At 32.0% G+C, this 15,728-nt stretch overlaps 1 protein-coding gene across 1 annotated transcript in view; it reads left to right on the forward strand.

Annotated features, from left to right (window-relative positions):
* LOC141501401 (C2 domain-containing protein 5-like) overlaps positions 1-15,728 on the forward strand; it is a 119,466-nt gene that overhangs the window by 31,489 nt on the left and 72,249 nt on the right. Inside the window, 5 exon segments of the mRNA XM_074205317.1 lie at positions 2,794-2,992; positions 8,325-8,476; positions 12,729-12,920; positions 14,712-14,797; positions 15,435-15,467. Coding sequence (XP_074061418.1) covers positions 2,794-2,992; positions 8,325-8,476; positions 12,729-12,920; positions 14,712-14,797; positions 15,435-15,467 — 662 coding nt within the window.

The following is a 15,728-nucleotide window of genomic DNA, read 5'->3' on the forward strand; positions in this document are numbered from 1 at the left end:
AAATACTGACTCTGCTCTGTTTACACCTCCCCCACCCTGCAGCCAACAGTCATCCAGAGTTTCCTGCAGAGAAGTATTTGGTGGCTACTTCTTCAAGGGCTGCAGCCCCTAGGTGCTTGTTGATGAAAAATGCAGAAAAGAGAGTCTCTCCATCTAAGTCCTTGGTACCATCACATACCTCAATATCAGAAACAGTTATTATCTGACTTTAGCAGAGATGTTTTACCATCTGCTTTGCCCACAGCACCACTGGACTTTTCCTTCTCACTTGCTGCCGAAACCTCCGTGATCTCCCCCATTGGAATCTGAACTTCTTTAGAACAATGACTATTTTTTTCTCTTTTCATCCCTAGAACTTAATGCAGTGCTTTGTGATAAAAAAAGTGCTTAATAAATGTTTTTTCATTTCTTGTGGAACTTGAAAAAGAGTAAGAAAAATAAGAGCTTTTTAATCATTTTCTCTATCACTATAAGCTACTTTAAGTTTATTAAAAACAAATGTAACTAAGCTAAGCTCATTTACTTTCTGGTAAACTTGTGACATATATGTAACCTTAGACAAGTCATCTAACCTCTCTGGGCTGTGTCTACAAAATAGACATAATGATAACTTGTCTGTATACCTGCCCAAATAAGTTCAGAATTCTAGATTAGATGATCCTTTGATCTCTTTTCCAGTTCAGGATTATGAAAATGAGGAAATGTAGACTAGATGATAATATGGTTAGGTGAATTATGAACTTCGTGAGCAATAGTGCCTAAAGGGTATCAACTAATGGATCAGTGTTAGTGTAAGGGGAGTTTCAGATGTGTCCTAGGCCTTATTCTGTTACTTATGATTCAAAGTTTATTTGTCCTTTATTTTTACTTCATTGATATTTCTGGATCTTTTTACCAACCTAACCCTCCTGAGTATCAGAAGTTTGTTTTTTACCTCAGAAATAATAATGAGTCACTGACTGCACACTTTTAAGTGAGGGACTGACATGATCATATTAGTTTTAGGATAGTCTTGGCAGTATATTAAGGTTACTTTCTAAGGACTACCTTAGCTAAGTACAAAGAAACTCATCACAAATAAGCCTTACTACTTGCTGTTGAAATCTTGATCTTTTGGCAACCCATGCAAAAAGCGAAGGAAAAAAAATGCCCCTTAGTTCTCTGTTATCCCCTTCCAAATCTCCAGCATTTGTAGAGTGGTTGAAAAGGAATGGATACTCAGAATCATGCAATTATTAGACCACCTATAAATTTTAATTGTTGGTACTCTAAATGTGAAATCCTTAACCAGTGATGAACACAGGAGGAACTGAATCATAATCATGCTTAATGCTTTTGCTGTAATAGATAGAAATTGCTGCTGTTTGTCTTTCATTTTGTAAAAAGACTATGACATCAGGGAGGTGATGCCAAGACAAGCACATGAATTGGATTTGAGTGAGGGGCTGTGCTAATTCACCAGCCTCTCAGAGCCATCCGGGTTCAGTGGCCAGATATGAAGCAGGATGACTGGAAATGACCCTGGATGCAAGTGAATCAGGGTTGAGTGACTTGCCCAGGGTCACACAGCTAGTAATTGTCTGAGGCTGGATTAAAACTCCTGTCTTCCTGAATCCAAGGCCAGTGCTCTGTCCACTCTGTCACCTAGAAATTGCTGCTAAATTGATCACATATACTTCTTGGAAAATTCAACAAAGAATTTTAGTGAGTTGGCTTTATTTTAAAGTCAGACAACAAGAAATATATCATTAGGCATTTGATCATCTTTCCTTGTGTTCATCATTGTATATATTTACAAGAAGTCTAACATGACTTTTTCAGTGATAAGTTTCTGTGAAATATGTGCTATGATTCTTCTAGATTAAATCATCCATCTTGATACTTGATGATTTCAGTACAAAGGTAGAAATGGGAGAAAATATTGATGATCAGGTAGGAGGAATAAGAGCGACTATAGACTTATAGATTACAAAGAATCATCATTATGAATACTTAGTAAAGGTTATAATAATCACAACAACAGAGTTGATTATATTTTAAGTCATATTTTTGAAATTTTCTTTTCCTTTTTTTTTGCAAGGCAGTGGGGTTAAGTGACTTGTGCAAGGTCACAAGCTAGATAATTATTAAATGTCTTAAACTCAGGTCCTCCTGACTCCAGGCCTGGTGCTCTATCCTCTGCACCACCTAGATGCCCTCAAAATTTAATTTTTTTATTGTGAGCTTAATCATCAATAAACATTTCAACATGAATTAATTTTATAGTCAGACCAAGATCAGAATTAGTAAAAAGCTAGATTGATAATGAAGAAAAAGATACGGCATACGAGTACATCAAGTAACTAAATTTTGACCTGTTTAAGCAAGTAATTATTTAAATTGGTTAAAGCACTTTGACAAAGATTATAATAATTTTATTTAGAAGTTTAACTGATAATTTTTTTTTTTTTGGTTTTTGCAAGGCAGTGAGATTAAGTGACTAGCCCATGGTCACACAGCAAGGCAATTATTGGTTGGACTTGAACTCAGGTCCTCCTGACTCCAGGGCCAGTGCTCTAGTCCCTGAGCCATCTAACTGCCCCTTTAACTGATAATTTTTTCTGTTTTTTGCCCCATTGATAAAATTAGTTTGACCTAATTGATATAAAAAGTTTCTTCCAAGTCTAAATTTGTGATTCTTTGATTCTTAACCATTAACATTTCAATAATGTATTAACAATTCAGTTTTGTAAAACAGGAATTGATTGCCTTTTTAAGAGTTTTAGGGTTTTTTTTCCCCCTTCTGTTTTATAGGTGAACTACAAAGGAAGATTGGTTTGAAAGTACTTGAAATGAGAGGAAATGCCGTAGTTGGGTATTTGCAGTGTTTTGATCTTGAAGGAGAATCTGGATTAGTGGTGCGAGCCATAGGAACAGCCTGTACTCTGGATAAATTAAGTAGCACGGCAGCATTCCTTCCTGCATGCAATTCCCCATCCAAAGAAATGAAAGAGTAAGTATGTAAGTGCGTAACTTTTAATGGAGAATGCTGTTCATCTTTTTTTCTGTACATATTCACTTTATTTTAAACATGGCCAGTAGGGTGAACCAGCACTTTTTATTAACATAATGATTTCCTGTCAGAATTCACTGTCAGTATCTGATATGTATTGTAGAACACTTTCCTCTTCAAACTTAATTTTGGACTAAATACTTTGTCCTTAAAGACTATTTATGGATTGTGTTTCACATGTTTTCTGATAGATTTTAAAAACTCTTTGGTTGTTGATCTGTGTTCTCTTTATGATAATGTAGAGGCAACAGGCTAGGTTGATCCATATGCTGGAGAGATCTTCTGCAATACAGTGTGAAGAGGTTAGTTAAGAAACCATCAAGAACCATTAAATAGACTTTTCATTTTTCTTTTGACTACTTCTTTAGCAGATCTATCGAATTATTTTAAAATTTGACCCTTTTAATGAGGGTAGAGGAACCTAGTTTTTCCATCTCTTGAGATTAACATCATAAAATTTAAAACTGTAAAAAACACTTCAGCTCACCATTTCCTAACTGAGGAAACTGAAGATGAAGTGATTTGTCTAAGGTTTTATATCCAGGAACTGGCAAAGCTATTACTTCAGATTATGGCTCGTTTAACTGTCCTTTACAAAGTGGCAGTGTAACAGCAAATGGTGTTGGGTTTTCTTGTCACAAAATGATCCTGAAAGAAACATTATGATTCCGTCTTGTTCGTTTGCTTGCAATGAACTCATTGCATTAAAGTTCTGACTGTTGTATCTCTAATGCTTATCCTTGTTTCATGTGGATTATAGTACACAGAAAGTTAGGAGATGGCTACATTACCTCTACATCTTGTGGTTGAAGTGTTAAATTACTAACTAGGAAACAAATTTTATATATTTGCTTGAATCCTATTAATTGGAGTCTTTGAGGACTGTAGTCTGAATTTTTTCCCCAATTTTCTGTTTCTACTTAGTGAATTCGAATAAAATGGGAAATACCTATATACTGTGAAGGGATTAAGACATTTGCAATTGAGAACATTTCTGAAAAGTATATAAAAATACATGTAATTTTTCAGAATACCCGATGTTTTAAACTTCCTTCTTTGTATTTCTGATAGCTTAATAATTTAGAAACCTCTATAAAATTCCATGCCATGAATATCCAGCCATAACTATGCTGGGTCCCTAATATAACAAAGCATTATTAGGCAAAATATGGCTTTATCTTAGTTTGAAGGGTTTAGAATGCACATGTAGTGCCAAAGATCTTCATTATAAATTAATGATGTTTCCATAATCTTTACCCAAGGATGCTTTAGACTTCAACATATTTGTGTATGCAATTAAGAAATGAAATGCTTTTGTATTTTTATAAGTCCAAGGTCTTTACTTTAATCTCAAATTTGTATTAAAAGTTAATTTCATTTGAATTTATTGCTCTTCTGTCTCAGAAGCTTGTTGGATTTTTTAAATAGTTTGAACAAAGTAATAGCTTGTTGGCCAGCACACATTTTTAGATGTCTGCTTTGTATCAGGAACCATGCTGACCATGGGGTTATAAATGCAGGCTGTGGAAGCAGTCTTTATTCTCGAGGAGATTATATTTCATACAGGAAAGCAGGACCTCTGTATGTGAATATGGAGTTATTATGAAGAGAACAAAGACAGATAAATACAAATTAGTGTCATTCAAGATAATCTGTAGTGGCAGTTGGGGGAGGAAGAGGTCAGGAAAGATTGCATGGTGATCCAGGGCTTTAGTTGGATCATACATGAGGCTTGGAAGGAAGTATATTCCAGCATGGCAGATAATCAGACCTAGAGACTGGAAATAGACCATCATGGGTGAGAAAAAGAGAGGAGACCAATGTAGCTCAATCACAGAGTGCTGGAGAGGGAGGGACTTAAAATTAGGGAGGAAAGGATAGGTTAGATCAAAGATGAGAAGAACTTTATATTTGATTGGCATTTGGTGGCATTAGGAAACTAGTGCTGCTTAAGTGTAGTAGTAACATGTTTAGATCTGAACTTTCCGAAAATTACTTGAACATCACGTGGAACAGGGACTGAAATAGCATTAATTAGGAGGCTGATGAGTAATCTAGATGAGAGCCTTATCTAAGGTTAACTGTGAGAGATGTAGAATTAGAAATGGCAAGATTTGACAATTGATTTGATAAATGAAATGAGAGAGTTTGAGAAGTTGAGTATAATGCCAAGGTTTACGCTTGGGAGAATGTATCTTTGTAGGCTTGATAGTACAAAAATAGTCAGTTTTGGAAAAGGGCTGGATTTTGGAAGTTTTGGAAATGTTGCATTTGCAATATACCTTAGTCAACTGGTGATGTGAAATTGAAGTTCAGAAAAGAGAACAGGGACTGGATATATTGATAGTTGATTCATCTACTAACAAATGATAATTAAATATATGAGAGTTGGTGAGATCACAAGAGAAAATTTATAGGGGGAAGAGGTGAACCTAAGGCAGTAGAATCCTTTTTCTATGTTTTTACTGCACTTAAAAAAATTATATTGTAAAAAGCACTCCTTAACATGTTTGTCTTCAATCAAGAAAGTCAAATTTTTAATTCCTTTCATCAGTATATTACAGTAGTACATATATATCACTAAATGTAATGTTGTACATTATTCATTTTGGGGGAGTAGAATTTTCCATTGTAAGATTTTTTTGTTTATAGTTGTAGTTTTGTTCCATTTTAACCGAATAAAATAATACAGACCATTGACCTCATCTATTTTTTTAAAGTGAGACCCCCCCAAGAAATTATTTTGGTGGCTTCTGTTGTTGGAATGCCAAATAAGTGCAATTGTTATATACCTAGTATAATTGAAGCATACTAACAATAAGAATATGAGCACTCACATGTTATAAAAGGCAGGAATATTAGCTTGCAAACTATATTGAAGACCATTGCAGCCATCAGTACTAGATTATTTTTGAGAATTACTATTCTGTGATAATACTTCTAACCATATAATGTTAGTTGAATATGTGTTAAAGGACCATAAAATAAGGTCAGTGGAAGTTGGGCTTTTTAGACTATGACAGTATATTTTTTTCAGTGTTTATTCATAAGAGCCTAAAAAAATTTTTTTAGTGTTGCATTAGTGAAAAAAGCAAATAAATTGCTTAGTACCATTTACAAATATTTATAGCCTGTAGATCCTTTTTTTAATCCAGGACATGTAAGTCTTTTTTAAGTTAAAATTTTATTAGATGAACATATATCATATTTTTTACTAATAAAAGTTTTTATTATATTTTATATATATATATATTTTACTACATGTATACTATATTTACTGATTTAGAGTGCTAAGTCGTATCTCACAAAATTGAATTTAAATTGTCCTTTCATACAAGGAGTAATTAATTTTAGAAATTATTGTCTTAATTGATGATGCATTTTTGTTGCATCATGCATTTTGAGACATAGTACTTTTTTTTTGCTCTATGTATGGTGTCACCAGCTTTAAAATAATATATATAATATGCATCAAGATGTTTATTCTTATAGATACAACTTAAACATTTTCTTGATTAGAATTCTCTTTTTTCCTAAACTGTCATGGTATTTTTCCTTCATATTCTTTGGTGCCCCCCCCCATATAGAAAATATTCTTTGGAAAGTTTTCTTTTAATCAAACATATGTAAAATTTTCTTTAAGAATTTGTATAAGTAACATAAGTATATAGGGTTACTAATTTCAAAGATGTAATATGATTTAGCTCTTTGTATTTAACTTTTCAGTTTTATGGGTTTTTTTCCTCCCATAAAGTTTGTACCGTGAGGTCACTGATGATGAAGGTAAAGAGAAACTTTTCTTTTTGGTGAATTGTTTATTTTTAAAGCAACTATAGAGACAAAATCTTACATTCAACTAAGCAGGAAAATATAGTTTACTTTCTGCCTAATTCTCTTATCAAAGCTCAGAGTTTATTAACTTTTCCTTTAAAAATTTTGACTAAAACATATCTTTAGCTAATGTGTATCTATTCTTTTCCCCCTTTTGGGTTTTCATCTAGTCTTTTGCATGTTAGGGATTTATAATTCTTAGGAGCTGCTTAAAAATGTGTGCTCTCTTCTAACTAAAGCACGCTGCAATCATTTTAACGTAACTTTGCAATCTGTTGTATATATTGTTTTCTTTTCTTCCACCTTGACTGCAAATTCTCTCAGGTCTCCGCTGGTTCACCCTCCAAGCCATGGATGCCGCTCGACTCACAACAGCCCAATTCACACTGCTACTGGCTCACGACTTACTCAGAACTTCTCTGTGTCTGTTCCCACTCTCATCTACACTGGTACGAGACTGCTCAGACTCAGGAGCTGGGGAGACAGGCCACAGGCAGAGTGGTCGCACAGGGCAGGCAGGCAGGCAGTGTAGGCAGGTACCTCAAATCTTTTCTCCTTCCTTTTCTCACTGGAAGTCCTGCTGTCGGTGAAGAACTACTGTATTCAACTGATAAAACAGAGGTTATAGTTGTTTGGAAGAGAAAGTGTCCTTTTCACTTCCAAAGTCTCTTCCATAGTCCATACACTTGTTTTCAAATTGTTCTCTCTTATAAATTTACAGTGGTGTACTCCAATTTGTAACTTTTGCATTTGCTTTCTGGTTTTACTTGGACACCAGAATTGTGATTGGGCAGAAAACTAATTTTTGTCCAAATGATCTATGTCTTCTGTTTCTTCTTTTATAAAACCTTTTAAGTATGGCTTGTGTAATTCTATGGAAGAGATCTTGTTGGAGAACAGGTAAGCAGTGATTCTGCACGAAACAGAAATGTTTCAGTGTGGCTATATCCATTTTCTTCATTGCTTTGTTTTTAGCTGTGGCACTCTTGATGCTATAGGATAAGGAAACATTTTTTTTTTTGGAAGATATATATGTGTGCAAATATCAGTATATTTGGGTATATTTACACACATCATTTGCAGTCATCATCATTTTTTTCTTTTGTAACTGGAATCAAAAAGCATTGTTTATTTGAAAATATTTTCAACCATGTATTTATTCTCTTTGGTTATTTCTCTTTGGTATATTTTTTTCCCTGAGTCTGACATTTCATGCCTTTTACTTGGCTCGTTAACTGTTTCAGTGCAGATATTTATCTGAAGAGTACTGAATGGGTAAATAGAAATTCTTTGTCTTTGACCTCATTCCCAGCTTTACCCTTAAGAAATGACTGCTGGCCCAACCCCCAACCCATCCCATCCTGGTGTTTGGATCATGCTGCCATCAGCCAGATCCTTTGGGCACATGATTGCTTAATATCTTTCCACCTTCTTCTGGCAGGATTCCCTTCAATGAAGATCCCAATCCCAATACTCACTCATCAGGACCCTCCACCCCTCTGAAAAATCAAACTTATTCCTTTTCACCTTCCAAGTCCTACAGTCGACAGTCCTCTTCTTCTGACACAGATTTGAGTTTGACACCCAAAACTGGTAAGGCGCTTCCACCCGCTTTTATAATTTGGTTCTGTTCTTGTTGGCTTTTCATCCAAACTTTTTCTTCTGCTTTTGGCATATAATTTAATAAAAATGATGCCAGCACTAATAATTTTTGACTGTCACAATTAAAATATGAATATATTTTTACAAGGCAGGAATTAATTTGATGTGATTTCTGCCACCTAGGTTGATAGCTCAGAGGTTTAAGCTTTTTTGATAGTTTAAGTGAGAAATTGGATAACAAACACAATTCTCATTTTACCTATAGATATTTTGTTTAATACTATAATTTGTTAGAATCACATTTTATTAAAACGTATTAGGTAGTTGAAGAGTTAACTTATTAGTAAAAATGTGAAATCAAATTCCTCATGTAATAAATATATTTTTGGATTTATCTATGTTCTTTTTAAAGACCTCATTCTGAATTTAATCCTATAAAATTCAAAATATTACAAAACAACACCTACAAATCCCTCTGGGATGGTAGTGTCACATTAATAAGTGATATATTATCGTTAGTTTTGAAGTTTGCTTGTTCTATCCTATAAGGTAGAAAAATACCATTTTTGCTCCAGTTGTTTTTGCATATTTCTGAATTCTTATCTTTCCCCTCTCAAAAGCTCCTTGCTCCTTCCATTCATTCCTTACCCTGGTCCCCTATTTTGTCAAAATTTGCTTAGAATTTTTGGGGGGAGTTAGTCATTGATTATTTTTTCATCTCTAGGATAGACCAAAAAAAAAAGACTAACAAAAATATTTTAAGAAATTGGAGGAAAAAAGAATTGGGGTGATAGGATTTTTATAAACTGCATTTTGATCTGGGACATTTTTCAATGTGATTTAATCCACATTTTTAAAAATAGCTTTTGTATCATTTTGTCTTACTCCTTGAAATCAAATCTAATTTTAAAAGTATGGAAGCTTCAAGAATAAAGGAAATACTTGTGATTTTTTTTTTAAACTTTTTTTTTAAGCTGAGTTAGATTTAATAAATGAAATCATTAAAGAGAACACAAATTGAGAAAGCAATTTTGATGCTTACTTGAAAAGAAACCTGAGTTTTCTGATCTTTATTTTCACATCATGCTGCAGGTAAAAATAATTCAGTTTGTTAATTAATAGTTCAGAATTTAACAAGAAAGTACATACATTTCTTTAGATCATCTATCATGTTTAAAACACTTGGCAATTTAAGTCGTAGTATAATAAAAGTTTAAGACATCTGCCTATGGCACTTTTGCCCTAATGATTCTAAAATAAATGGGGCCCAAACTAAAATTGCTGACAGAAGAGACTTGAAGTCATGAAAAGTTATTGTTCTCTAAAGGGAAATTGATTAGGCTTAAAATATATAGTATGTTAGTTGGTATAAAAATCATAGTGAGGATTGTAGAGGTTTAAAAGAATGAGTAGCTTTTAGTTTTTCTTTTTATTAGAACTTTAAGGTAACATCATTTCATGTAGTTCCAAGGCCTGTGCTGAAGCTCACATCCACAACTCCTGAGTATTTGTTCTGAATCTAAATTGCTATGCCTTCAAGTAATATTCCAAATGTAAAAATTCTTTCAAAATTGGTTAGATCTTGTAGATTTTATTTCATGAGCTTTGAAAAGTTCCCTTTTCATCTTTGTGCAGAGGCAGTTTCTTTAACAATAGCTGGTGTTTTAGAGTTTAAGAAATTAAAGTAGTAGATACTGGCTTTCAATTCTTTCTACTTGGAAAAAAATATATTGCATCTAATTTTTTTAAGTTTTATTAGACAGTAGGGTTAAGTGACTTGCCCAAGGTTACACAGCTAAGTAAGTATTAAGCTTCTGAGGTTGGATTTGAGCTCAGGTCCTTCTTAGTCCAGCACTGTTGCTCTATCTGCTGTGCTACATAGATGTCCCTTTTTTTTTAGGTTTTTTTTTTGCAAGGTCAAATGGGGTTAAGTGGCTTGCCCAAGGCCACACAGCTAGATAATTATTAAGTGTCTGAGACCAGATTTGAACCCAGGTACTCCTGACTTCAGGGCTGGTGCTTTATCCACTGAGCCACCTAGCTGCCCTGTATAGCTGTCCCTTTGATTGCATCTAATTTGAAAAAAATTAAGTGAATTTGTATTTTTTTTCCTCGTCAAATATTTTGGTTTGTCTGATTTTTAACCATTTAAACTTACCAGATAGTGTGTTTATACCAAAGAATCTTCACACACATGTACCAAAATTTTAATTATGTCCTCTATCTTTGTCATCCTAAGAACCCAAATGTATGATTATTTTATGTAGCATAGGAACCAGTGAGCAAATTAATTTTTAGTATTAACTGGTTTTCCTGTGTTGTTTTCAAATAGTTTAGAAGATGTTTCTTTAGGGATTGATGGATTGATTCCTAAATTCCCTCTTTATAGGTTCTATTTCATAACTGAACTGGACCAATAAAAACTTTTTATAATTCAATTTTAAATAGATGCCTAGAAACATTTCTTTTTAGCTTTTATTTTTATTTTCTTCGAACTAAGGAGTTAGACATATTTTGTTTATAAATTTATGCAGTGCATTATATATATTTTTTTCAGTTGGGTTGTCTATTACTGCCTCATAACAGTAACATATTTTAAGTTTCATAAATGTCAAAAAAAAGGTAGACAATATAGTTGATACTTTAATTATTTGATTTTACCTGAGTCTGTTATATTCCTTGAAATTTATTTAAATAAATCAATCTATATCTTCATGTTTCTCTTAGTGTATATGGCTACTCAGAGAGGGAGCCTGGTGTAGGTTATAAAGAACTGTCCTTCAAGTTTGAAAAAGCTATGTTCATATCTTGCTTCTGACACAATCAGAGTGCCATAGTGACTATGGCAACTTTCCAAGATTAAAAGTTCATGTAGATAATGGAACTAGATTGATGAAGACAGTTGACATATAAGAAATTCCCTGTCTGATGACAAGAACTAATTAGGATAATGCGTATCCAAAGTTAATGGCTGGACGTACGTGGTAGTTGTCTCCAAACAACTAGCAAAATAGTCATCTTTTACTGGCTTCCTTATCTGCTTATTTTATTTCTTTTGGTTTCAGAAAAAAATTTGAGACAACTTCTAGAATTAAAAGAAAACTAAAAATGTAGGAGAATGTATGTTTAAAGAAATAGAAATTGATACTACATGTAAAATACATAAAACCCACCTAGGAAGTGATTGTTCTTTTAAGAACAAAAATCAAAATTGAAATGTGATTGAGTGAGGAAATAATTTTTCTTTTTGTAGGTAGAGGCTAACATTTGCATTTGGGCAGTTTTAAATTTATTTCTTTTTTAAAAAAATCTAAATAATTTAGAATACAAAATCTAAACTATTAATTAGTCCTTTCATTGGGAAGCTTCTCTACTTTTTTGATTTTATCTTAGCTCTTTCTATAATTGGTTAATAGTTTAGTAGAATATGTTTTATGTTGGCCTTTGGAAGACAGGTATAAAATACTGCATATAGTTGTTTTGATTCATGGGATATCATTTGATCTTTAATATAGGAATATATTTGTGATAATAGAATGAAAATAAAACATCTTTATCAGAGAGAAAAATATTAAAAATATTGATAATGTGTTTTAAATTTGCATAAAACATTGCTTGACTTAATTTGAAGTCAAAAGCATCTACCTACTGAAACAAAAATTATTAGTGATGTAATAAATAGCAAATAAAATCATTAGAATGATTAGCCAAATTGATGAGATGATAAATCCATTTAAAAGTTTTTAGTGTATTACCCACTTAAAATATGTTATTGTAGTATGTACTGCAACATTTTGCTTTATGCATACAGAAACATTTAAAAATTTATAACTATCCAAGTTTTAGTCCTTAAATGTATTTTAAATTTGATATATTTGAATTAGTACTTATATTTAAAAATTAAACGTAGCTTAAATTTAATATATTCTTGGAGAAATTTAAAATAGACTAGAATATCCTTAATTCTTAATTAAGATATTAAAGAATACTAAAGAACCTAATAAAGCTTATAGTAAATGTTTTCATTTTAAAGTCTGTATAATATGCTTTTCATCTACATTGTGACATTATATGGTCTTGGCATTACTGTTTCCTAATGGGAACTTTTCATAAGGTGGCTGTATGTCTGCATTTAAAAAAAATCATTTTAATGTTATGTTTTGTTTCATCATTGCTTTCCTTATTCTGCTTTTTCTGGTCATCTTCTGAATCTACATCTTTTCTCTACCACTTTCCTCCACAGCACCTTACTCACAAGGGCCTAGGATTTTCCTGTGTCCCAGCTCCCCCTCTATCTCTTCTGGTTCCCCTCATCTTAAAAAGTCCTGTCTCTTCTCGGAATCTAGCCTTACCCCTCATCACTCTAGCCATATCAGACCAGTTGTTCTGAGGAAAAGTGTTTCTTTCAGTGAAGAGTTGCTCCTGGCTGCTTCTGGTAGGCTCAAACTATAACAGCTTTTTTCCCCCCATTTAAAAAAAAAGCACAGTTTAACAAAGTAATTGTAGTCTTATAAGGAATTATTGGGTGTTATACAAGGAGCATCTATTTTTCTTATTTACAAAAGAAAAAAAGAACCCATATGAGACAATTTCTGAGTTCACTCATGGGTATTTAAATGTTTGGTAATTTTTTGTAAAATGATGCTGACAGCATAAATTTTTTTTATTATATTTAAAAGTTTTATGTTTTCAAGAAATTAAGACCTAAGAATACATACTTTGTCTTACAGTTAGTAGGATTCCTATTTTGGCTCATTTACTTGAACTTCTCTTCACATTAACTTCATTCATATGATTGGATCCCTATTATCATGTTAGCAGCCATTTGAAAATGTAGTTATTTTGTTCAAATTAGTTTGTCTCATTAGGCTTCTAATTTTCATTTTCGCTTTCCCTTATTTCATTCCATTGACATAAACATTGTAATGTTCTGCTAAGATTCCTTGGTGGTGGTGGTGGTGTCTTTTTCTCTAAGGAATCCATTTTGTTTTGTGCTTTCAGTATGCTTTGTATAAAGATCTTTATTTTGTGTCTCTAGTTAGTATTGTATAGTCCCTAGAAAGTATATTATAAATTAAAAGAATTAATTTTTCTGGGGGAAAACCTCCCCACCAGAATGGGACTATACATATGCTAATCTTTGTTTCCTTATCCAAGAACAGCTAAAAATATAATAGTTTTTACACAAGTAAACTAGTTCTTATATAGGGAATTTTAGTAAGCCTGACTTGTGTACATCAGTTTTGAATAGGGTGGGATTGAGCTCCTATTGTTAGTGTTTCAAATTCTTGCTTCTCACCTATACCAATATAATTCTTTTGCCCTGATTTAGTCAGTTGGTATTATCAAAAGAAGAAGAAAAGGTAGGGAAAGTAATGTAACATTAAAATTTTAAAATATAGGTAAATGTTTGCTAAATAAAGTTCTTTCAGAACTACATAGCTTATGATTTTGTGTTGAGTTCTTTGAGAGAGCTTTGAAAAGTATGGATATCATTAGATATAATTATATGGTAGAGCACAATTTAGATTTTAGACTATTTTGAAATAGCTTAAACATTTGGGTTCATTAGAATATTTTGAAGCAATCATTGAATTTCCTCTGTGACTGTTATATTTACTATAAGTAAATAGATCCAAATATAATTCTTTGACATGATAATCAATGTTTTTTTAGAATTTTTGAGTTTTAAAGTAGGGAAGGATGAACTAATCCAACCTACCTCCATTTTACAAATGAGGAAAGAGATGGTCAGAGAGGTTATGTGTTTTACCCAACGTCATATGGGAAGTTATTGACAATGATTATGTATTTGAAAAAATACATAAAACTAATTTATTTTCAGTAGACACTTATTTATAATTAAATTTTTCTTAAAGGAGAACCTTCTAGGGTACAAATATTTATCCCTTTAACATTATTTCTATTATTAAAGGAAGTTAACCCAAAATTTTGCACTACTTAGACTTTGTAAAAACATTGTAAACCTATTTAGTACACTAGGAAACTTTCACTGCAAGGGAAACTTCAGTATACAAAATGAAGTATTTGACCATATATGATTTTTTGTTTTGCTGATACTAATTTAAATAAAATATTTTGCTTGATGCATTTTAAAATAATTTAGGGGGGAACTCATGGCAGAAAATTAATTTCACTGAAGTTTTCTATTTCTTTGAAAGTTGGTTGTTTCCAAAGTTATTATTTATTTGCTGATATTTCTTAGGAATGGGCAGTGGGAGTGCTGGAAAAGAAGGGGGGCCATTTAAAGCTCTTTTAAGACAGCAGACTCAATCAGCGCTGGAACAGAGGGTAAGGAATTACAATTTCAGGACAATTTCATTGTTCTTATATTGTTAATGGTGTAAAAAATTTGATGCATTCATGTGATGTTATTACCTTGTGTTTAACTTTTTTTTGTACAGTATATTTTCATGAGTCCCTCTAAAGAGTTTACAATAGCAATAATATAGTTTTAAAAAATTTATCATACATTTAAAATATTAGCTTATATATTCTTGTACTACAAAACTGATGTGGAGTAACCATGGAAGGTAATTAACTTTTTTTTTTGTCTTGGAATCTAATTATAGATAATCATGACATTGAAGAAAAGTTATGCTGTGTTTAGAAGTTTTTTCTAATTTCTTTTTCAAATGATATTGTAGAAAATAAGTAATGTAATTTCAGTTATAGATAATATAGTTAAAATATTCCTATATTTTATTTTAAATTATTCTTTTCATTGTTTAGTTCCCATGAAAATAATATGAAATTCACAAATTTCATATTTGGATTTTTTAATGTAACATGATTATTTAGACTTCCATATTATTTCTTATAAACTAAATATGTATATATATATATTTAAATATCTCAGGGGGAAATGAATAGTTATAGTTTTTGGATGATTTTCTCTTTTCATTTTTTTGTGTTATTCATTGCTAAGGGAGGATCGCCTCATAGGTTCTGTAGAAGTCGGGTATGTTTCTAAAAATGTGTGAGAGTCTTTTTGTTTCTTGGATTGAGAGCTTTTAAAATTTTAATCTTGTTACTTAAAATTTGTTTAAGCTTTTTTTTTTCTTTTGGAAATGTTGCTAGTTCATAATGTACCATGTTAATATATTTTATTTAACAGCACTTGTGAAAACCATTAACTAATATGATGCATGATAATATATTTTTCATTTATTTTTCAGACACCTGTAGTTAGCTTTCAGTTGCAAATGATTTTATTTTGAAA

The sequence above is a fragment of the Macrotis lagotis genome, chromosome X, assembly GCF_037893015.1.
Source record: "Macrotis lagotis isolate mMagLag1 chromosome X, bilby.v1.9.chrom.fasta, whole genome shotgun sequence".
In the NCBI taxonomy this organism is placed as follows: domain Eukaryota; kingdom Metazoa; phylum Chordata; class Mammalia; order Peramelemorphia; family Peramelidae; genus Macrotis; species Macrotis lagotis.